This window comes from Panicum hallii, chromosome 2 (genome assembly GCF_002211085.1).
Source record: "Panicum hallii strain FIL2 chromosome 2, PHallii_v3.1, whole genome shotgun sequence".
NCBI classification, from domain to species: Eukaryota; Viridiplantae; Streptophyta; class Magnoliopsida; order Poales; family Poaceae; genus Panicum; species Panicum hallii.
The window spans coordinates 45,329,027-45,351,231 of NC_038043.1; the positions used below are offsets into that span (position 1 = coordinate 45,329,027).

General features: G+C 47.4%; 4 protein-coding genes across 7 annotated transcripts; 2 read left to right on the forward strand and 2 right to left on the reverse strand.

Moving 5' to 3' along the window:
• Positions 1 to 2,251: 2,251 nt before the first annotated feature.
• On the forward strand, positions 2,252 to 4,320 carry LOC112882396 (homeobox-leucine zipper protein HOX4-like). Its single transcript, XM_025947450.1, has 3 exons — positions 2,252 to 2,682; positions 2,793 to 3,145; positions 3,259 to 4,320. The coding sequence occupies exons 1-3, from the start codon at positions 2,628 to 2,630 to the stop codon at positions 3,670 to 3,672; spliced, it is 822 nt and encodes a 273-aa protein (XP_025803235.1). The 5' UTR covers positions 2,252 to 2,627; the 3' UTR covers positions 3,673 to 4,320.
• A 5,129-nt stretch (positions 4,321 to 9,449) lies between these two features.
• Positions 9,450 to 11,688, reverse strand: LOC112879487 (28 kDa ribonucleoprotein, chloroplastic). Its single transcript, XM_025943748.1, has 4 exons — positions 11,083 to 11,688; positions 10,644 to 10,745; positions 10,272 to 10,544; positions 9,450 to 9,884 (listed from the first exon to the last, which is right to left on the reverse strand). Exons 1-4 carry the CDS (start codon positions 11,575 to 11,577, stop codon positions 9,834 to 9,836), a joined length of 921 nt encoding a protein of 306 aa, XP_025799533.1. The 5' UTR covers positions 11,578 to 11,688; the 3' UTR covers positions 9,450 to 9,833.
• Positions 11,689 to 12,408: 720 nt separating this feature from the next.
• Positions 12,409 to 13,966, reverse strand: LOC112883152 (60S ribosomal protein L37-3-like). The gene is made up of 4 exons (XM_025948401.1): positions 13,823 to 13,966; positions 13,596 to 13,731; positions 12,734 to 12,835; positions 12,409 to 12,656 (listed from the first exon to the last, which is right to left on the reverse strand). The coding sequence occupies exons 1-4, from the start codon at positions 13,823 to 13,825 to the stop codon at positions 12,607 to 12,609; spliced, it is 291 nt and encodes a 96-aa protein (XP_025804186.1). The 5' UTR covers positions 13,826 to 13,966; the 3' UTR covers positions 12,409 to 12,606.
• Positions 13,967 to 14,012: 46 nt separating this feature from the next.
• On the forward strand, positions 14,013 to 16,322 carry LOC112883151 (nicotinamide/nicotinic acid mononucleotide adenylyltransferase). 4 transcript variants are annotated; one of them, XM_025948398.1, is made up of 10 exons: positions 14,013 to 14,206; positions 14,297 to 14,379; positions 14,486 to 14,571; positions 14,654 to 14,737; positions 14,858 to 14,942; positions 15,046 to 15,125; positions 15,244 to 15,345; positions 15,438 to 15,496; positions 15,599 to 15,731; positions 15,977 to 16,322. In XM_025948398.1, the coding sequence occupies exons 1-9, from the start codon at positions 14,145 to 14,147 to the stop codon at positions 15,711 to 15,713; spliced, it is 756 nt and encodes a 251-aa protein (XP_025804183.1). In that variant the 5' UTR covers positions 14,013 to 14,144; the 3' UTR covers positions 15,714 to 15,731; positions 15,977 to 16,322. The 4 variants fall into 4 exon arrangements, with proteins under 4 accessions (XP_025804183.1, XP_025804185.1, XP_025804184.1 ...); XM_025948400.1 differs by having other exon boundaries at positions 15,665 to 15,731; XM_025948399.1 differs by having other exon boundaries at positions 15,665 to 15,731; positions 15,995 to 16,322.
• Positions 16,323 to 22,205: the final 5,883 nt, after the last annotated feature.

Consider the following 22,205-nt stretch of genomic DNA (forward strand, 5'->3'; position numbering starts at 1 on the left):
ATAGTAACTAACCTTATGTTTGAGCGTTGGTCTCACCTTTGGAAAAGGAGCATAGGGGTTCTTGAGCACCGTCTCTTGAATCCTTCCTCAACGGAGACGTAGCTCCTTTGGGAGTGAACTTCGGGAAACAAATTCTGTCTCTCTTTTGTGCTTCTTACTAGTTTTATTAGATGTTTGCTTGTGAGACTAATTTTTTAGGTCTAAGGTACTACTAGCTTGCATAAATTTACTCAATCTAATTTGCAGCATCAATATCTTGTTAGTGTGCACATTGTTTCATACCCGGACTCTCTGGACAATATTTCCGGAAACTCCGGACACAAAACCCGGAGTATTCGGACATATATCCGGAGTATCCGGACATCTGTGTTACTGACATTATTTAAAGTGCTTTAAGTTTCAGATTTGCCTATTCACCCCCCTCTAGGTATCTTGAGATTCTTTCACATGGGAGTATGTCTCATAGGAGGTTAGCATCTCAATTAATCACTTAGACATCTTCAAATCGTCTCCTTGCATCTACGGTGTTTCCTATACTCAAATTCATATAAAATAAATAAAGATATTTTTTGAGCTCCATCACTATCTATCAAGTAAATTGGCATCTTTTCATGCAAATATTTTATTTTTATTGAATTTTAACCTGTCCATAGCTTGATAAACTGATAAACACATTAGCTCTTAATTATGCATTCATTAACATCAAAACCCACTGAGGGGACCAAATGCACTTTCACGGTAGATTGACCGGCCGTGGGCAGACGGCGGCGGAGCGAAGCGGCACCGCAGCCATCGTGCCAAGGCGTAGCCGCAGCGCGGCATGGGGTGAGCGGAGGCGGTTTGTGACTGGCGGAGCATCAGTGGGTTGCCGTGAGCCTGCGGCGGCGCGAGTGGCGGTGGGGAAAAGGGCTAGAGGAGGACGAGTGCGGTGTCGCGGTGCTCACCATGGGCTCGGCTCGGATAGAGGAAGGTCGGAAGAGGTTCGTCGGCGTGTGCTCGGAGCTCCGGCGGACTTCAATGGCGACCGGCCGGGGTGGAGGCGATTCCTGCCGGGAAACGGCCGGAACGAATGGGGAAAGTGGCGGGGAAGGTGGTGGGAGGAGGTGGGGGAGGCTCTTGCGCAGGGAATCGGAGAGGGAGGGAGTGTGGCCGGCGTATTGCTGTAGGCGGCAGAGGGAGCTCAACTTGTCCCGAGCTGGAAGAAGAGAGAAAGGGGTAGATGGAGGGGAATGGCGCTGGGGACAGCTGTTGCCGCGATGAGGCTACCGATGTCGGCGGCGAGCTGGAACAGTTGCTGCATCGGCGGTGGCGGTGTCGTCATGCGTGACGCGGTGGTGAGCGATGAAAGCATCGACGACGGCTGCGGTGAGAGCCTGGCAAAGCCACCCGACGGCTGCCCGGAGAAACCCAAGCCCCGCGAGGCCGCCCTCACCAGCATGCCCTGATGTCGACCGCGTGGCCAGCGCCAGCGCCGCAACACGCAGGTCCAGCGCCTGTTGCCACCGCTTCACCTGGTCCAGGCTTCTCTTCAGCACCCCGCTGATTGTCACGGCCGTCCGGAGGAGCATCCGACGGAATGCCCAACGTGGACAAGGTACTGACCTCGCTGCGAATCGTGTAGCCCTGCCCTTGCACCAATTTGAGCTCATCATGCGATGTGAGGACATTCACACGACTAGATTTGGGGAGCAGATGAACAGGGAAGAAATGGAGAGGGGAAAATGCAAGGAGGAGCAAATGGGAGAAGATATAAGGATTTTTGTAAATATTCGCCAGCGTGGCACCACGTGGCATGCCATGTCGGTGTTGGATGCTCGCGTGGCGCGTTTAGGATCTAGGATAGACCCCTTAACACGGTTTAGGGATCCAAATGGATGATTTAAGGTTTGAGAACCTAAGTGAAACTGTGGTACAAGTTTAGAACCTAGAGTGCAATTTACTCTTAGAAAAATAAAACCCAACTTCTAGTGGGCTGTAACTCTGTAACCGTAACTAATGTGCTGGTGGGGGTCGTCTTGGACTGCATCAATGGACGGCCTCACGTTGAGCAGCGATTCGCTGAGCCGGTCGCCTGATCAAAAACTAGGCACGACTCACGTTACTGTGCACGCCTAGCTTGTTCTTCGGCTGCGATTGCGCGGTTAACCATGGTCACCTGTTAACCGCACCACCCCCGCGGACCTAACCCAGGCTCCGAGCCCGAACTCCCTCTTTGCCCCCCTCTCGGTCTCCCGCACGCCCTTTATTAACGCACAGAGTACAGAGCACACGGTCTTCAGTCTTGCGGGAACTGAAAGGAAAACCGAAAAAGAAACAGAGAAGAGAAGGCCTCACTCCACACTCCACTCCCCTCCCCTCCACAGCCCCGGCGCTTTCTTGGATCGCGAGAAAACCACCCGAGAAACTTTGCAATTGTAGGGAACTGTATCGGCCGGAGCTCGAGGACGTAGACGAGGGGTGGTGCAAGGTGCTGGCCATGGATCACGGCAGGGGACGGAGACGAGCAGGGAGGCAGCAGCGGAGGGGTCCGTCCCGGTCTCTGCTCCTGTTCTCGCTGTAAAGAGACAGAGAGAGAGAGAGAGTCTGTGCCCTCTGAATTCCACTTGATCGATCGAACTCCAGTCGCCATGAAGCGGCCACGCGGCGGCAGCCCCTCCCTCCTTCCGACGGCCAATCCGGATGGTAACTTGACAGCCTCTTTTGTTTTTTCCTTTTTCTTGCGCGAATTCTTCTAAGGGTGATGTTTCGGTGGAACGCGTGCGAAAGATTTGAGGCGTGTTGTTGGTTGCCAGATGATGATGGTTACGACGCAGCAGCTGGGATGGAGGCGGAGGGGGACGCGGAGGAGATGGTGGCGCGCGGCGGCGGCGGCGGGGAGAAGAAGCGGCGGCTGAGCGCGGAGCAGGTGCGCGCCCTGGAGCGGAGCTTCGAGGTGGAGAACAAGCTGGAGCCGGAGCGCAAGGCGCGGCTGGCGCGCGACCTCGGCCTGCAGCCGCGCCAGGTGGCTGTCTGGTTCCAGAACCGCCGCGCGCGCTGGAAGACCAAGCAGCTCGAGCGGGACTACGCCGCGCTGCGCCACTCCTACGACGCGCTGCGGCACGACCACGACGCGCTCCGCCGCGACAAGGACGCCCTCCTCGCCGAGGTATGTATCGTTGGCAGGTTGGCTCCTGCACGAGCAGGACCCATGCGGCGTTCGTTTCTTTTAAGTGCGCAATGGTTGATCCTCTCTTTGGTTGGTTGTCTGTATTTTCGCAGATCAAGGAGCTGAAGGCGAAGCTCGGGGACGAGGAGGCAGCGGCGAGCTTCACGTCGGTCAAGGCGGAGCCGGCGGCCTCCGACGGGCCGCCTGTCGCGGGGGTGGGATCATCCGAGAGCGACTCCAGCGCGGTGCTGAACGACGCGGACGCGCCCGCGGGCGTGGCGGAGGCGCCGGTGCCGGAGGTACAGGGCGCACTCCTTCCCACGCCCGCCGCGGCCGCAGGCGCCGCGACGAGCCACGGCGGGGCGTTCTTCCACGGGGGCTTCCTGAAGGTGGAGGAGGACGAGACGGGGTTCCTGGACGACGACGAGCCGTGCGGCGGGTTCTTCGCCGTGGAGCAGCCGCCGCCGATGGCGTGGTGGACCGAGCCCACGGAGCACTGCTTGCTGGAACTGAACTGGGGTGGATGAGAGCGTAGACTTGGGATCTGAGCCAGCCGAGACGACAATCGGTGGGGGAATAAAGGATTCGTAGCGAGAGACGGGGGCTATTCTGCAAATTTTGTAAAATGGAATTTTACCTGGTCCCTTCTTGTCAATTCTTGCGCGTATTAGCAGAGTAGTAGTAGTAGTAGTAATAAGCAGCCTAGAATCAACCTAGTACGGAGTTTTTGGTTAACTCTGGACCCGGGTGCAAAAATGCAACCGAAAAATGCGACCAGAATCGATGGAGGTGAGGGGAGACAGTGACAGTGGGAAGAGAGGAGTGTAGAGGAAGAGCTGGGCGAGGAAACGGCCAACCCGCAGGTCACTGTTGGCGGGCCCGGGGCCACGTGAAAGTCAGGCATTGTTGGCGCGCCCCCATTGACCGCCGGACCTGCCAGTGACGCCGACCGGCGACGTGCACGTGCCTGGCCGTGCGCGCCCGTGGCGTCTTCCGCGAAAGCGTCGGCTCCGCTCCCTGGTCGACCTGTTTGCGCTTCTCTGTATCTGATTTGGAATCTTGCCGCTCGCCGTGGAGCCTCCTCTGCGGAAGTGTTTGGCTCCGCTCCTTGATCGGTGCCTATGTGTTCTCTTGTTTTTTTTTCAAAGGAAGCCTGTGTGTTGTTCTCTTGTTCAGCAGAGCTCTCTAGTCAGGTGGCGATTAGTTCTCCTGTTCCTGTACGACTCGAGTTTTTGCTACTCTGATTCTGCGTATTCAGAGAATTTCCGTTTTGTGGCACTGCAATTAAGATTCTCTCTACAGTGTTCTGACTGCAGCATATCATGATCCGGTATAGTTGGAGATTGTGTTCACGGCGCAGCATATCGTGATCCGGTATATAGTTGGAGATTCAGAGTTAGTCCATCCAAGCCATCGAGTGCGCCGGAAAGGTGATGCGTGTAATGATGCGCGAGCGTGTAGGCGAGTGGGTCGTAGGTACTACCTTCATCTCAAATTATAATTTATTTTGATTTTTATAGATATATGTATTTTTTTATATGCATCAACATGTACACTGTATCTTAGATGTATAGCAAAAGTTATGTTTCCGACGAAATCAAAACGAATGGTGCTAGCACTTGCTCCGTCCAGTGGCACTCCTGAATCCTGATCTCTTCGGCTGTCAGAATGATTACCAGCACGGAGTAAAATAAGACTCGCCGCGTACGTCGTCCTTTACCTACAAGCACCCAGAGTCTGTGGTTCTTCTAGACTTCTAGTGCCACCACTACGGTGCAGCGTGGGCAGTACTGAGCATTCATCAACTTGCCAAGGGTTGCTTGATCACTGGTTGTGTTTCCCGAAGCAGCAGAGTATTTTGCAGGAATGTTCAAATGCTACTGTAGTTTTGATCGATTCGGAGATAGGAGTACTGGAAGGATTCTGTGTCTCTGAGATCAACCGTATCCGACTTTCCGTTGTGTCCGTCGTCGTGGAGTACAGAGGTGACACGCCTGGGGAGGGGCCCCAATTTGATGAGCCCTTTTTGAGAATTCGGTTCAAACTCAAACTGTTTGCACTTAAAAGTGTGTTCAAACCTCACTACGTAAACATGCCCTGAAATAATGATTAGAAACAATATGTGGTCGAAAGAAGGCCCGAGTGCTCTAAAATTATATTTTTTTAAGCTAGCGTACGTGGGTTCATAGGGGTGAGTCTATGTGCGTTTTGAGTGTTTGAGTTGTACTGTGTAATCTAAAAAAATGAGGAAACCTTAGAGCATCTTCAGCGGTCTTTCTTTCCCCAATAAACTGATAATGTTGGAAAAAAAATATACTCCAACAGTTCCTCAAAAACTCTCATTTCCCCAATAATTATTAGATTGTCCCAATATTTCAGCCCAACACCGCTTAAATAATGGGAGAAATTTGACTCTTCCAATATGTTAGTTATATTGGGATGAGGTTATTGGAGAACTGTAAAAGTATATTTTCCAACAATCTATGAAAGTGGTATTTGAATATTCCAATACTATTTTAAAAGTGGTATTTGAATATTCCAATACTATTTTATTGGAAGATGTTTACCGGGGAACTAATGGAGATGCTGATGCTGACATGGTCTGATGGTCCATAGAACTCCGAAGTATGGAATGTGCCCTTTTGCACCTCTAGCTAGCTAGTAGCTACTCGTTTAAATAAAGCTGACTTAGCTCTAGTGCAGCCTGTCGGTATTGGACGACAGTCATCAGCTTCCATTTGTTGCATCTCGTTTTCCCTGCTCAAATCGAGCCTTGTTTTGAGGGGAAAAGGGTGAGGAAAGACATCCAGGTCTGAGCTCAGATACATGTCTGGAAGTTCCTAGTCAAATTTAATTTGATTGTCAGTTGTCACACTTGTCTGGAACAGGAAAGGCAGCACGGAAACCTTAAGGCCGACACTGACTTGGCTTGCTCAATCAAATGATCAAGTGGATGCTCTTGGTTCTCTATCTACTACAGTTTAAAGTTGATTATAGTTCTAGCGCCTCGATCGCTCGCCTGTCGAAATTCGGTCGACTTCAGTCATTTTCTTGCATTTGTGGCGGCAAGATCAAGGTAGCAAAGAAACGCAAAAGAATCGTGGTATTTCGGCTTGTGATGGGCAGCATGGTCGGCAAGACACCGAGTGGACGTTTTCTGGACGAGAAGGCATGAGCTACAGGATCTATTTGGCACAGCTGAAACTTGTTAAGAAGCCAGCTGGTGGCTAGCTGGTCAAAGAAGCTGCTGGTTAAAGAAGCAGCTGGTCACAGGTCCTGTTTGGCACAGCTGAAACTTGTTCATAAATTATTAATAATTAATATATCATACAATTAATCATAAACTACTCTTAAATAAGATAATGATAACTTAATGATAAATTAGATAACATAATAGAGTGTCATTACACAAATAAATTAGGCCAGCGCGGGGGGCGGAGGCAGAGGCGCGGGGGGCCGGAGGCAGCCGGCGCGGGGGGCGGAGGCCGATAAGCTGCAGAAACTGGTCCGCTCCCGCTGCTCACCGTACGCGCGTTTTGTGAAGGAGGTGCGTAAGCGCTGGCGGGGGAAGCAGTCAAGAAGCCTAGCTTTGGCCAGCCCGCAGCTTAAAATTGGTCAGAAGCTGGTTCACAAGCTGTGCTAAATAGGGCCATAGTGTTCAGTTGACTGACTGAGGCATTAAGGCATGATAGAAGTGCATGGAACGACGTCAAGGCTAAAGATGGCAACGGGCACGCGTCCGCTGGGTATTGATTGTCCATACCCGTACCCGTTAGAATAAAATATATCCGCTAAGAAACCCATACCCGCTGCCGGGTACAGATTATGTCCCAAACCCATACCCACACGGGTGGCGGGTACCCGCAGGTTGCCCGTGCCCAACAAACTGTTAAGTACTCAACCACTCAGATATATCCATAAGGCTGATAGAGTGTTTCACAAATCATAACACCATTGATCATATTAGACATCATAAGTTCACAGCTAGATTAATATCCAGTTACTGTCCACCATCCCTAGCATGGCACCACTAGTTCACTGTATTAGACATCAAAGTTCTAAAACAAAGTTATTGGATTATAATAAAATGAGTATATGATCTGCATTCTTTATATTATGTCGGGTTTAAAAAATCCGTGGGTTTGCGGGTTCGGGTGCTACGATCCCATACCCATACCCGTGTACCCGCTGGGTACAGATTATCACCCATTAAGAAACCCACGGGTATAGATATTACCCCGTACTCGTATCCTAAGAGAGTAAAAACCCGCCGGGTTTCGGATATCGGGTACCCATTGCCATCTCTACTCAAGCCGCAGAGACCTGAGTTACAGGCTTACAGCCGCATGAGTGGATGAGGATCAGACCTGTAGAAACAAGATACCCTTAAGAGAATTTCTGGTATGTTTATGCCCCACGAATTGGAGGTTGGAAGAACCTAATCTTGTGGCCAGTTCTAATTCCAACTCGAGGTGGTTCAGGACGGTTCGTGCGTACCTTGTGATGATAGACATTCTGGTCGCGTCATCGATCTCTCCATCAATCACTGATCACTTGATCAGCCGGACAGTATGTATGGCTAATAGCATAGCTTACACAGCAGCAACATCATCACGTAGCTGTCAGTGGAAATCATATTTGGCTTTCTCAATTCATTTGAAAACGCGCGTGAAGCGCGGCCGTGAGTGAGATGCTGAAGTGACTCGCGTATTTACTACGAGTATGCTTCTCTGTCAGAAGGTCATCATAAGCGCATGTGTACCGTATGCGATGTACGTGGAACAAGCTAGTACGAAGGTACGATGGCTTTGCGAGCTTTGCAGCAGCAACGGTATCGAATAAATAATTTTGTTTCGAGAAGTTGCTATCAGATGAGTATGGGAATCGAGATGATAGAGAGGTAGAGATAGCAGAGTTGAATGCAGGCATGGACTGTCTGACTTGGCTTCCAACCATCATCACTCTGCAAGCAATCCTAGTTGACTGATTACATGTATCAATTCGGCAACCTATCCAAATCTTCATTCAGTACAATGGTCGGTAGTTAATTTGGAATTAACAAGAAGATCGTCGAGCATAGATGTTGAAGGATCAGCAGCTGCTGGCTAAACAGATGGAGGTGACAGGGAACGCAGTGGCTCAACTGTCCATTAACCAACACTCTGTTCATGATGAAGATCCTCCAAGTTCCACATCGTCGGTGTCCACAAAGGACCAGCAGTTTCGGCAGCCTAGGCCGAGGGTCCATCTAATCGACGTGCTACTGGTGGTGGGGGTCGGCGTCCTACTGAAAGGTTTTTCAGGCAACAGAAAACATTCTACCCAAGCTGTCGTTTCCGAGGTTTGCAGAAGTGAATGCTAGAATCTGGAAATCCAAGCGGTGGAGATGGCCATGGTGCCAGAAACCTCCGGTCGCTCTGGCGTGGGAACCAGATCCTCTGACTTACTGTGCGTGTCACTGCGCGTGGCCCCAGGCCCACGCGTCAGTGACGCGGCAGTACGTGGCGTGGGGGCTGAGGAGTGACGAGTGGCGCGGAGGTTGTCTGGTGCAGGATGTGGTAGTGGCTCCTGGCGCCACGAGATCCGGACATGTCACACAACACATCTGGCTCTCCATTTGCAATGTTTTTTTTGTTCTTTCCTGAGCAAAAAATCTCTCACGTTAGATGCTACTCGGTGTGTCTCTTATCTATGTATGGCTGCCGTTGAATTTCCTGAATTGAAAATTTTATGTCTGAATCGATTGCAAATCACTTCAAGAATGAAATCCGGTTATTTGTTTTTCCTCAATAAAATATCCGGTTACTTGAAAGAGCATCTCCAACCATGAGTTCTATATTTGAATCCTATAATAGAGACATATTTGATGTGTTTAGGATAAAAAAAACTTATACTCCAACATCGGGTTCTCAAAGCATGTCATTTACAACAGCGGGGTCTCAAAAGCTTATACTCATTTCGTGGCAAAAGAGAGATAGGACCCAACCAATTGAGTCCTATATCTAGGACCCGGAAGACTAAGTCCTAAATTGATTTGCCAGTTTTTTTAAAAAAATAGAACTCCTGTTGGAGGCTATTTTTTTTCTCTTAAACCCTATATTTCAAGATAGGACCCAATTTAGGACTCCTATTGGAGATGCTCTAAACTGAAACAACTTTGGTAGCCATTTTCCACATATGGTGCATACACTGAGTTTTGTCAACACCTGGATTTGTGATTTGTGGAAACTAGACACTTAATCTCCAGAGTGATGTATCTGTCAGTATTGCTACGACCATCTGTGTACCGCTGATGCTTTCAGTCTATCAAGTCTTCCAGCAACAGAAGCTTCAAATGTGCACCAGTGCATGGATCCACCAAATTGGTGCTCCAGTGATCAGAGGAGCCATCCAAACACACTTACAATTTAGACAGATCGAAAAATCCTAGTTCCAAGAGGACGGAACTATGGACCGCTGCCCACTAGTAACCAACACCTCAAAACCGTAAGAATCACAATTCATAATGTATGAACCGTCTTTGCTAAATATACACCAGATGGCAACAAAATTTTCATGCTATTCTAGATCAGAAAGATTTCTTTTTCCTTGCCCCTGCTCCTGCAATGCGCTCTCCCATAAGTAAGCGTCGCCGTCTTGGTCGCATTTTCACATGTCAATTGCAACCGTCCTCCATATCTCAACTCTGCTACTTCTTTCCAAGGGCCAAGTTGACCCTGATCTCCCTGCCTTCCATTTCCTGCATTATGCACTACTGTTCAGCTCAATGTATTCTGCTGACTCATATCAATATGCCATCTGAACATTGTAAGCATTTTTTTTATCACTAGAAAGAAAGGACAGGTAAAATTACGTCTTTTTAGTCTACGAACCATAAAAGATTCATCAAATCATAATTTCCACAATTAATTTGGAGTACTGTAGCAAAACCCTCTCTTCCAACTTCAGCTATTTGTACTAAGCAAACATATTTCAGCGCGCAAAGCTAATTCAGAAAAAAATGTATGTTTCAGCACACCACGTTTATCAGAAACGATTCCACATTTTGGTAGGAGTATTTGGCAGCAGGATTCGCAACATTTATTTAGGAGACACAATCACACAGTTTTTTTCAGACATGACGTACCATTCCGTTGAGCGAGGAAAGCGCCTCGTCCATCTCCTCCTTGGTGGAGTAGCAGACGAAGCCGTAGCCCCTTGACCGGCCGGTTTCACCATCGTAGAGCACCCTTGCGCCGATCACGTTGCCGCACCGCTGGAACGCCTCCGTGAGCATCTCCGATGTGACCGTCCACGACAGGTTGCCGACGAAGAGCTTGTGCTCCGTCTCCGGGTACAGCGGCAGCTTCGGTTTCGGTCGGTCAGCAATGTTCACCTTCATCGTCCGGCCACCGTACAGCTGATCGAAGATTCAAAAGCCGTCACAAATACAGTTGACTGGTGCTGTACAATGCTATACAAATTGCTAGCACAGCGCAGCTGACGATACTGCACTTACGGTGCCGTCGAGGTTCTTGACGACCAGCTCGCAGTCTTGAACTGTGGTCATTGTCACGAAGGCGAACCCTCGGCTTCTTCCCGTGGAACGATCGTACAACACCTAACATGGAAGTTCTGTGATCAAATTAGCCAATCTTAGGCAAGCTACCTAAAGTCCTAAACATGTGCTGCAAGTACCCCCTTTGTTCTAGGAACAATTCTCTAATGACGCTATTCTTCAGCAATAACAAGGCTTTGGGTCCTACTAAAACGAGAAATGAAATGCCGTAGTAAGATTACTGGACAATCTAATAATAAAACCCTGAAGGCATTTTACTACAGTATGTGGACATCCGGATGGGTGCGCAGGCAAAGATTGTTCGGCCTCCAAATTTTTCACAAAGGCCGATGCCGCAGCTAAGCGCGCCTTTCGGCATTTGAGTGAACATTAGGCGCACCTCGACCATCTCCGGGGTGGCGTACTCCTGCACAATGCCGGCGAGCTGCGCGCTGTCGCAGTTGTACGGCAGGTTCCCAAAGTACAGCTTGGTCGTGGTGGTGCCCGGCGCCTCCGACGGGCCACCGTTGTCCGAGCTGGCCTCGACGGCCCCATCATTCTCCTGTTCCGGCTGCTCTTGTTCCGCGACCTCGTCTTGCTCTAGCAACTGCCCCTCGGCGACCTCCTCCTCCTCCTCGACAGCCGTCGCCGCAGCCTCCTCGTGCGACACCATCGCGGTGACCGCGAGCCCGCGCCTCCGCGCCACGGGCAGCGCGGGCGCGGCGAGGTGGTCGGCGACGAGACGCTGGTGCGCGCGCGCCGGACGCGGGAACACGGACGCGTACTGGACCTGAAGCTGGAGCTGGAGCTGCGTCCCCGCGGCGTCGGCCGAGAACTTGGGACAGGGCAGGCGCAGCGCCGCGCGCGCGGCGGTGGAGAGGCAGGAGTTGGCCATGGTTTCGGCGGTGGAGAGGGACGGGGATGGCCAGGCAACGGAGCAGGCAGGCTTGGCAGGTTGGCGCCTGGCGGTGTGCTTGGGATGTGGAGGGGCGCGAGGCCAGTGGGAAGGGATGATGGCAGAGGGGATAAGTGGCGGCGTAACATGAACCGTTGACACGTGGGCCCGTTTGTGTGGTGCCTGGTGTGGTTACGCCACAATAAGATTCTTTATTTTTCTTTTGTTTGCTTCGGTCTAGAACACATGTCCGAGTCCCAAAGATTCTTGTTGGAGTTACTCTTGCAACGGGACAACTGTTTTTTGCAACAGGTTACATCGAATGCTTAGACATCAAAATATAGACTAATTAACCCTAACCCAACATTGTTAAATTATAAACTAATTAGATTTATTAGATTTGTCTCATAAATTAACCTCTATTTATGCAATTGATTTTCCGATACGATGAGGACTAAAGTTTAGTCCGAGGATCAAAACAGCCTCCCAGAACAGCATTTCCCATGATCCATTGCAATGTTTGAGCTATCAACAGTAAGCCCACAGAACAGCATTCCCCATGATCCATTGCAATGTTTGAGCTATCAACAGTAAGCCCACAGAGCAAAATGATGCTTGACCAGAGAACAAGCACACGATGGCCATGTCCACGTGTCAACAATTTACCAACAATGTAACAATTCAAGATGTCCATAAGACAAACTTTACAGACAAAATGACCATTGCAAATGCGCATTCTCAACTTCTCAAACAAACGAATCAAGCAACACTCACCCCATCAGCATCACAGAAATCACAGCAGTAAACATAACTCAACATCACACAGGCAGCTGTAGAGTTAATTCTGTAAATAGGGTGACAAATAACAATCAGGCCCGATTCAACATTCAAAACTGAAGGATTAACATCCAGGATATGAAATAACATAGACAAGCATCGTTTGCCTCTCAATTCAGGAACATAAAAGTAAAGCAAAAAAAACTCTAGTTTCATGATCCACAGCCCGGCCTAGCTAAGTGGAGAACACACTTAGTTGGCGCCAGCAGCAGCTCCCTTCTTCCGTGATACCGCCTCAGTTCCTGATAAGTTTTTGCAGAGGCAGTTTAGTACAATAATCCATGGATCACAGCATAAGAAGAGGTGAGCAAGGATTTACCCTCTGTGAAGTTGCTCTTGAACCTCCGGGGCACGTGGCGAAGGTACCTCATCCTCCCTGTGCCAGTAGTCTTCCTCCTAATGGCCTTCACACTCCAGTTGTCTGATTTTTTGGAAGAAACGGAAATAATGGTATCAGAATTACATGAAATTTCAGAGAAAAAATTCACATATCTAGCAAAACATGTGAATACAGCCTAATTTACTAGGTATTCTAGTAGCAACTTCCATAAATAATAAAGTTGTAGCTACTAATATGTGCATACTTCACGAGCATAAAAAATAGTAACATACTTCACAAGTTAGATAAATCATAAAAACCATAGCAACTCCTGCTATTCGAAAAGAAACAGTTGTACCTGAGTTAGAGCGATTCTGAATACCACAGTTCCTTAAAGGAAATATACAAGGGTAACACATGTCCACATACCTAGAGGCTTGAGCTCGCTACAACTAAATAACCAAGTTTGGGTGCCAACACAATGTAAACATGAAGACAATGAGTTGAATCTTATGTCAGTTCGTGTCAAAAACAATAAAAGGTAGGCCAGCTTGGGCTTACAAGTGAAAAACATGAAGGTTCAGATTGGTATAGCTGCTTTTACAGTGATATACTAACACACCACACAAATAAATAACTACTGCTGAAAGATCAAGGCACATCCAGCAATTTAACCATGATGTTAGCATGCAATTTCATCAATTAGCACACGTCCCAAACGTATATCGATCAAAACGAAGCAAGAACGTCCTTGCACTGGTAAGAGCAACGATTCCGGGCACAAGCAATGACGGTTACTGGTCGAATCTCACAAAGATAAGAAAGCTGAACCAGAGAAGCAGGAAGCACCCTGGGATCTTACACTTGCGGATGCGGGCAGCGGGGTAGCCGCAGGAGGAGCAGGTGCTCTTCTGCAGGTGAAAGCTGCGGCGGCCGCAGCGCACGCACAGCGTGTGGGTCTTGTTCCGGCGCTTGCCGAAGCTTCCCGTACCCTTGCCCTGCACGCAACGACAACCGATCAATTAGCGCATTTGATCCATGCGAGAGCTCGAGGCTGCGACCATGAGAGCTAGTGATGCGATCTCTCACCATTTCGCCGCCGGCTTCTTCGCTTGCCGCCGCCGCCGAGGAGAAGAGGAACTCGCCAAAAACCTAGCGAGCGGAGGGGGCGAGCTTTTATAGAGTAGCCGGAAGGGTTGGTCTGCAGGTGGACCTTCCATGGGCCTAATGCCAGTATGCTTTCTTCATGGGCCTTTTATTTCGTGATTAAAAGGCCCTGACCCATGGAAGCCCATAACACAAGTCGGAGCTGCTTTGCCCAGCGGCCGAGCCGACAGAGCGACGAGATTCTCCTCCCACAGCAGCACCGCACGGGGCACAGCGAGCGCCGCCGGCGCCCCTCTCGCCGGCGATGGAGGAGGTGGGAATGGAGGTGCCTCTCCCGAGGGAAAAGATATCCATTGAACCGAGCAGGTAGCAAAAATCTGGACTTTTTTTTTTGTTTCGATCGCGTGATGGATGGACTCAGCTGTCATCTGATTCCCGAATTCTCTGATGCGGCAGGGACGGAGGAATCCGAGGCGGCGTCGTGCTCGTGGCCACCGGGAGCTTCAATCCTCCCACATACATGCACCTGCGCATGTTTGGTAAGCTTCAAAGTTTGAATTTCTGCTGCCTGTCGATTGCTTTGGTACCCCTCAGCTTCTGATTGGGATCGAGCAGTGAAGCTTTTGTGCTCCATATTTCCTGTAGAACTGGCAAAGGATGAACTTCAGCAGCGAGGGTATTATGTGTTGGGTGGCTACATGTCTCCGGTGAACGATGCGTATAAGAAGAAGGTATTTATTGTGGCCTTGCAAAAAGCATATGAAACTGATAGTTGCTGCTCTTTTAATTGAGTTCAGATTTAAAGTTGTGTAGGACCTCTTACCAGCTGCTCACCGGATTCGTTTTTGTGAACTTGCGTGCAAAAGCTCATCTTTCGTGATGGTTGATCCATGGGAGGTAATTTGATCTTACATGCTCTCGCTCATAAGTTTCTTTGGGTTTTGCCATGTATAATACAGAAATTTGTAATTTTGATATAGCAACAACTCATACATGGTAATGCCTTGTACTTCATAGGCCATGCAGAAAGGTTATCAGCGCACTTTGACTGTCCTTTCAAGAATTCGGAACTCTTTGTGCAGAGATGGTTTAGCTGATCAAGGTATATATAGCGAGGATTGTTTGCTCCAACGTAGCACCTCATCACCTCATTTTTTTTCCATACTATTACATTTGATATGTAGTGAGAAAGAATTTTCTTTCAGGCAGCCTGAAGGTAATGCTTTTATGTGGTTCTGACTTGCTCGAGTCATTCAGCACTCCAGGAGTTTGGATCCCAGATCAGGTAGAAATCTTGAACTTTGCTAGCAACAAAAAAGCTTTTGCAATGATGACCTTTTTAGGTTCACTTTGGTTTTCCTTGTGTATCAACTTACTTTGATGACACTGACTTTTGTTTCCAGGTCAGAACTATATGCAAGGACTTCGGTGTCATATGTATACGCAGAGAAGGAAAAGATGTTGGCAATTTGATAGCCGGCAGTGATATACTGCAAGAATGCAGGGTACAAACTTGTAGTCTGAGGATTTTAGTATGGAGCAGTATAAGCTTCTTTACTGTTTATTTGTGTATGATCATTTCCTAACTCCTTTTCAGGATAACATCATTTCAGTCGATGAGATTGTGCCAAATCAAATCAGTTCAGCCAGAGTAAGGTATCAGTCTTACAGACATTGGTTTGTGGATAATTTTGTGCTAGTGTTATGAATAATAGTTTTTGGAACATTGAGATGCATCTATGTATGGCTAAATTTCAGAGACTGCATAAAAAGATGCCTGTCGATAAAGTATCTTACTTGTGATGAACTAATTGAATACATTAGAGAACACAAGCTGTTTATGGAAGCTGAAGGTGGTGATACAAGATTGTGATAATAGTGGTGTTTGGAGGTAATTTGACATGCAGTTCTTTTTAATCTTGTAACGTACTCCTCCATCCCAAATTATTAGTCGTTTTGGTTTTTCTAGGTGCATAGCTTTTGCTATGCATCTAGATATATGTTATGTAGGTGCATAGCAAAATTCATATATCTAGAAAATCCAAAACAACTAATAATTTGGGACGAATGGAGTATATCATAAATGTAGGCAACCCACACAATGTATAAGCATTGGAACATGCGGTTTTGATGCAGGCTTTTACTATCATGCAGTTAAATGACTTCTTTGTAATCAACATGTACGGGCCGTGGACGGCTATCTCCTAACATCTGGATCGGGCATGTTGAGCAGTTGTGGAAATTTCATTTGAGATAGAAAATAAAAGGGGTTACGGACAAACACCATGAAATAAAAGGGGCTGACCACTTAAATCAAATGTTACTTTGTGGAATTTCAGAGTGTTTGTATCTTTGTTAGTTTGTCTTAAATAGAAAATACTCAGAAGCAAGTGCTACATATTGTTGGGCTGTTGGCATTCTGATTCACAACAATATGATTGTCACTTTTACTTATCAACCAGTGCCATCTGATGTTCAACCAGTACCAATCATTGTGAACTAGGGATTATGGATATGCTATCATGTACTGGTTGACAAACCAATCATTCACATCTTTAGGGAAATAGTACAACCAACTAACCTTGTAACGAGCAATTAGTTACATCCGACAGAACATATTCTGTTAGTCGATACGTCAGCTTTTTACACAACTCATGAGTTGCTTTACATGTCCACATCTCCACATAGGTGTGCCATTTACACCAGGAATTTGTAAGTAGTATGGAAATTCACAGTTGGGGTAGTGAGCAGAACCGATTCTATCTTTATCTATAAAACTTGTATCGTAAACTTGACTAGAAAACACGATGACGTCTTGAGAACGTATGTGATTTCTTGGTCCAAAGAAGGATTTTGCAGATTGCAGCTACTACTGATGTGATTTGATCCTGTGAAGCATCAGTAAACGATACAGCACGTGTAAACCCTTCCCTGCTGTTCTTCAGAAGCATTGTTCATAGCCTGAATTAAGAAACGCCAGCTGCTTCAAACGGCGTGCCAGGCTGCCAGCAGCAGACGACAAGCGGCGTGGAGGCGTGGAGGCGTTGGGGTACTCGGCCAGCTTCTGTCAGCGGCAAGAATTTTTTTGCAAAAAGGGATAAAAAAATTAAATTCGAAAAAGGGGTGCCGATCTGAAAAATTTGGCAAAAGGGGTACCTCCCGCTGGCCGGAAACCTCCCGCCCATCCAACGGGCGGGAGGTGCCAAATATTTTTCTAGGCCCCTTCCGAGGGTCTCTTCGCAAAAAAGGAATTTTTCTTATTCACGAAAAGGTCCCTGACGTGGCCGCGAGGCATCCCGCCTGTTGGGCGGACGGGAGGTCCCCCCCTCCCGCTATATAAGCCCCCATCTGCCCCAAATTTCTATTTTATTAAGCAAAAATCAGAAAAAAAAGAAAGGGAGGAGAGGAAGAGAGAAAGGGGAGGAGAGGAAGAGAGGAGAGGAAGCGGCGAAGCCCTATTAACACGTCGATTTGGAGTTATATTATCGTTCTAGTCGTATAATTACTTGACAATAACTACAATCTAGGAAATATTTGTTAGGATAGTTATATTTTGAATAGTTTTTAGTATTTTCAATTGTTTTTAAAAATATTTCTTATGGTAGTTATATTTTGAATAATTTTTAGCATTTTCAATTATTTTTAGAAATATTTCTTAAGGTAGTTATATTTTGAATAGTTTTTAGTATTTTCAATTATTTTTAGAAATATTTCTTAGGGTAGTTATATTTTGAATAGTTTTTAGTATTTTCAATTGTTTTTACTATAATTTATATTCTGAATAGTTTAGAATTTGGAAAATATAATCTAGGGATCGCTGGAATCGCTGAAACTTAGGGTCGTTGTGTATTAATATGTAGTATAATTAGTTTATTAATAATTGACAGATATGTCTTCCGAGAAGGGTACTTTTAGTATATATTACGGAGAAGGAAATGTGATTTATGGGCCGAATGGGGTAGATTTAAGTGAATTCAGCTGTGCGGTCAAAGGAATTATCAGACCGCATGAGAGGATATTTGAATCCCTATACAACTGGTTAATGAGCGGATTAAGAATTAATCAGGAGACACACACTGTGAGTGTTCAGTGCGTCATAAATTGTACCACTCACGCTTTGATCTGGGAGCTGATGCCACTTGCAAGCAACGATGACTGGTTAAGTTATCTGCAAAATGCAAGTCATTGGCAATGGCCACTGGTACTCCTTGTCAGTGTATACCAGAAGGCTTTGATAAACATCGAAGCTGCTGCGGGGGATGAAGATGTTGATGAAGAAGTTGAGGAGCCAAACATTGAGGCAGGTGGCACCGCAGCACCTCAATACGTGGCTGATAAGGGGGAGAACATACTCCGTATTGTTGAACAGCTGCGAGACGAAGATCGTGAGTTCAATGAAGCAATGAATGCCGATTCGTCTGATGATGACGAGGATGTGCCTGAAGAAAGGGTGAGTAGCGACTTCAGTCATCTTGTCATAGATGAGGGATCCAGCGTGTCTTGGGATTGCAGGGAGAATGAAGTTGTCCAGGGTGCGAGGTACCAGTCAATTGATGAGGTGAAGGAAGCTGTTAAGTGTTGGTCTCTCTCTCTTATGCGAGAGTTCAAAATAGTCGAGTGCAAGTGTCGTAAGTACGATGTGGTATGTGTGAAGGAGGACTGTCCGTGGCGGGTGCATGCTTATAAGGGCAGATGGAAAGATTATTAGGAATGCTCAATTGTCACTCAGCACACTTGTCATTTGCCGGGCGTGCAGAAGTTCCATCGCAACCTTACATCGCAATTTATTGCAAACAAGATGTACGGGATGATAGTAGCCAACCTATCATTTGAACCAAAGTCTATTATCACGTATATTAAGGAGAAGTACATGTATACCATCTCGTACGGGAAGGCGTGGAGTGCAAAACAGAAAGTGTTAGAGATGAGATTTGGCACGTTCGAGACTGCATATGATAATATTTCTCGATTGTTGGCCATAATTTGTCAGAGAAATCCTGGAAGCTATTATGACAAGGTCCGCCCTTCATATTGCAGCGGGTCTTTTTCAGCTTGGGTCCATGCATTAACGCATTCCAACACTGCCGGCCTATCCTGTGCATCGATGGGACCTTTCTTATAAGAAAGTATAGAGGGCAAATGCTGACAACCATTGCAATGGATTGTCACACCCTAAAATATTTAATTTTAGGATGTGACTATCTCTTGCAATGTGTTCATCTATCAAAAGGATTTTCCGAGAATTTTAAAGATTTTTCTGGCAATTATTCTATTTATCCAAGAGCTAGATCCATTTTGTTTACTTGGAAAGCTCTAAAATTCTTTTTCTATGAGTCCCAAATATTTTATTTGGAATCCTCGTGACCCAAATTACCTCCCGAGTTTTCCTCGGAAATTTTTGGGATTCTTCCGGATATATTTTTCGTGGTTTGAAATATTTATCTGGACTTTTCTAGATTTATTTTGAACTTAAAAATATGTTCTGGAAAATATTTCTATTTTTTTTTTATTTTCATCGCAGTCAGACCGAGCCGTATCTTTGTTGTATATCCTTTTAACCTTATCCTCTCCGAATCATTAAGAAGTTCTATCGAGCTCCCGATCATCTAACCATTTTTCCCGATCAAGTCATGCTCGAAAACGACGCCTCGTGGCTCGTCTTCAATATTTTTCCGATGATGTTCGATCACCATCAGCTCCAACGACTCGGCCTGATCCTTTCCTTCTCTTTTCCGCGTTCACGAATAACCCGTTCGCGTTCAACTGGCTCTGTCAGCTCGTTTTCGTATTCAGCCCTCACCCGAACCTGTTTCGGTGCATAACTCGCTTGGTCGATTGTTTGATGGTTTGTTTTGGTGTGCTTGTAATGCTTGTTGTTTTGCTCTTGACTGCTTAGACTCCTTGTCCTTGCTCGTTGAGGCGTTGTCAGTCTTGTGCCTGCAATGACATCATTTCTCCCTTAGTTTTCTCAACCACGATATCCTCACGTTCCAAAGCATAAGCCAGCAGAAAAGACCCAAACCCAAATTCCATCTTTTTGCCTCGATACCCATCTTGTCATATCGCTCTACTCTTTGTCAGAAGCTCTTTGCCTTATCTCTCCTTTCTATCTCTAGACTTTACGAATCTCTCGTCAACGCCGTCTTCTTGCTCCTAAGCGAAAGTTAGCACAGAAGACCCAAATCCATTTTCTCTCTTTCATGATACTCATCTTGTTACCTTGTCGCCTCCTTTCGACCACAAGGTTTTGTAAATCTCTCATCAACCCCATCAGCTTGGAAGCATGTGAATAAAACCCAATCATCTTCCCTCCTTTTCTTGTTACCCATCTTGCCATCTTGCCTTACCCCTTATAAAAAAAGGAAAAAAAACTATGTGTTCTATCTCCCCTTCCAATCACCAGCCCTTGTGAATCTCTCGTCAACGCCTTCTGCTCAATCCAGCTGAAAGCAAGTGAAGATCCCAATCTAAACTCTCTCATTTTCTCGATACCCATTTCATTATCTGGTCGCCTCCTTGATGAAATCTTTTTGCCATAACTCTCGTCTTTGCCACCAGCCCTTGCGAATCTCGGGACGAGATTCTGTTTAAGGGGGGTAGTTCTGTCACACCCTAAAATATTTAATTTTAGGATGTGACTATCTCTTGCAATGTGTTCATCTATCAAAAGGATTTTCCGAGAATTTTAAAGATTTTTCTGGCAATTATTCTATTTATCCAAGAGCTAGATCCATTTTGTTTACTTGGAAAGCTCTAAAATTCTTTTTCTATGAGTCCCAAATATTTTATTTGGAATCCTCGTGACCCAAATTACCTCCCGAGTTTTCCTCGGAAATTTTTGGGATTCTTCCGGATATATTTTTCGTGGTTTGAAATATTTATCTGGACTTTTCTAGATTTATTTTGAACTTAAAAATATGTTCTGGAAAATATTTCTATTTTTTTTCATTTTCATCGCAGTCAGACCGAGCCGTATCTTTGTTGTATATCCTTTTAACCTTATCCTCTCCGAATCATTAAGAAGTTCTATCGAGCTCCCGATCATCTAACCATTTTTCCCGATCAAGTCATGCTCGAAAACGACGCCTCGTGGCTCGTCTTCAGTATTTTTCCGATGATGTTCGATCACCATCAGCTCCAACGACTCGGCCTGATCCTTTCCTTCTATTTTCCGCGTTCACGAATAACCCGTTCGCGTTCAACTGGCTCTGTCAGCTCGTTTTCGTATTCAGCCCTCACCCGAACCTGTTTCGGTGCATAACTCGCTTGGTCAATCTCGTTTTCTTTTTCCGTTACCTCTTCTATCCTCTCTTTGCTCGTTAAATTGTGGGACCCGCTGGTCGGTCCAATCCCGTCTCCCGTAAGCAATCTGGACTCAAGAACGAGTCCCAGCCTGATGCGCTGCCGCATCCTTATCCTCGTTCGAGTCGGAGCCCAGCACGATATCTCCAGGCCTATTTAAACGTGTCTTGCACCTCCTGTTCCCCGGTAGCCGGCCCTAATTTTTCTTCCCTGCGTCGGCTCCTGCGTGCCCTATAAATTCTCGCGTAACCCTAATTCCGCAAACTCTTTGCTCGTTTCGGCTGCTGCTCAACCGCCGCCGCGCACCCTCCGTGCAAGCCCTCGCGCCCTCCTAGTTGCCAAATCTCAGCTCCCTGCGTACCCTATAAATCCTGCTAGCATAACCCTAACCCTAGGTCGCATTTTTTTTTCTCTGCCTGTGCCTCCCCTATCGCCGCCCCTGTGGTCTCCTGCACGCTCCTGTTACCTCTTCCCTCGCGACGCATCTGCCCCAGGAGCGCCGCCGCACCAGACCAGGAAGCCGTGCGCCCAGGCCTACACCGCCGTCGCCCAGCCCCCTGCGCTGCCTCCTGCTGCCGCGCTTGCTCCTGTGCGCCACCAGCTGCACCGCCCGTGCGCCCCAGCCGCCCCTGTCTATGCCTCGTGTGCTCCTCCTCCTGCACCCGTGCGCACCAGCAGAAGCGCCGCCGGCCAACAGGGCGTCGTACCCCGCCTCTGCGACGCCCCAGGTGCCAAGCCCTGCAGCCGCAGCCTCCCCTGCGGGCCGGCCTTGCCCAGCAACCTGCGCTCCCTGCCGAGCCTGCAGGCCGCCGCCAGCACAAACAGCAGGAGCGCTGCCACCCAGAAATCCAGAACAGACCCACAGCCACCTCCTTCCTCCGCGAAATTCGATCTCTACGATGCGTCCCCGGGGTAAGTTAGGTATGGAACGGAATCCCCTCGTCGTCCTCTTTCATTTGCCCCGCTTCCCGCGAGCTCTCGTGCCCTAAATCAACGGGAATTCAAGCTACAGTACCCGCCGCCACCATTGCTGCGTGATTTTGAGCTTTTTCAGATTAGGTCC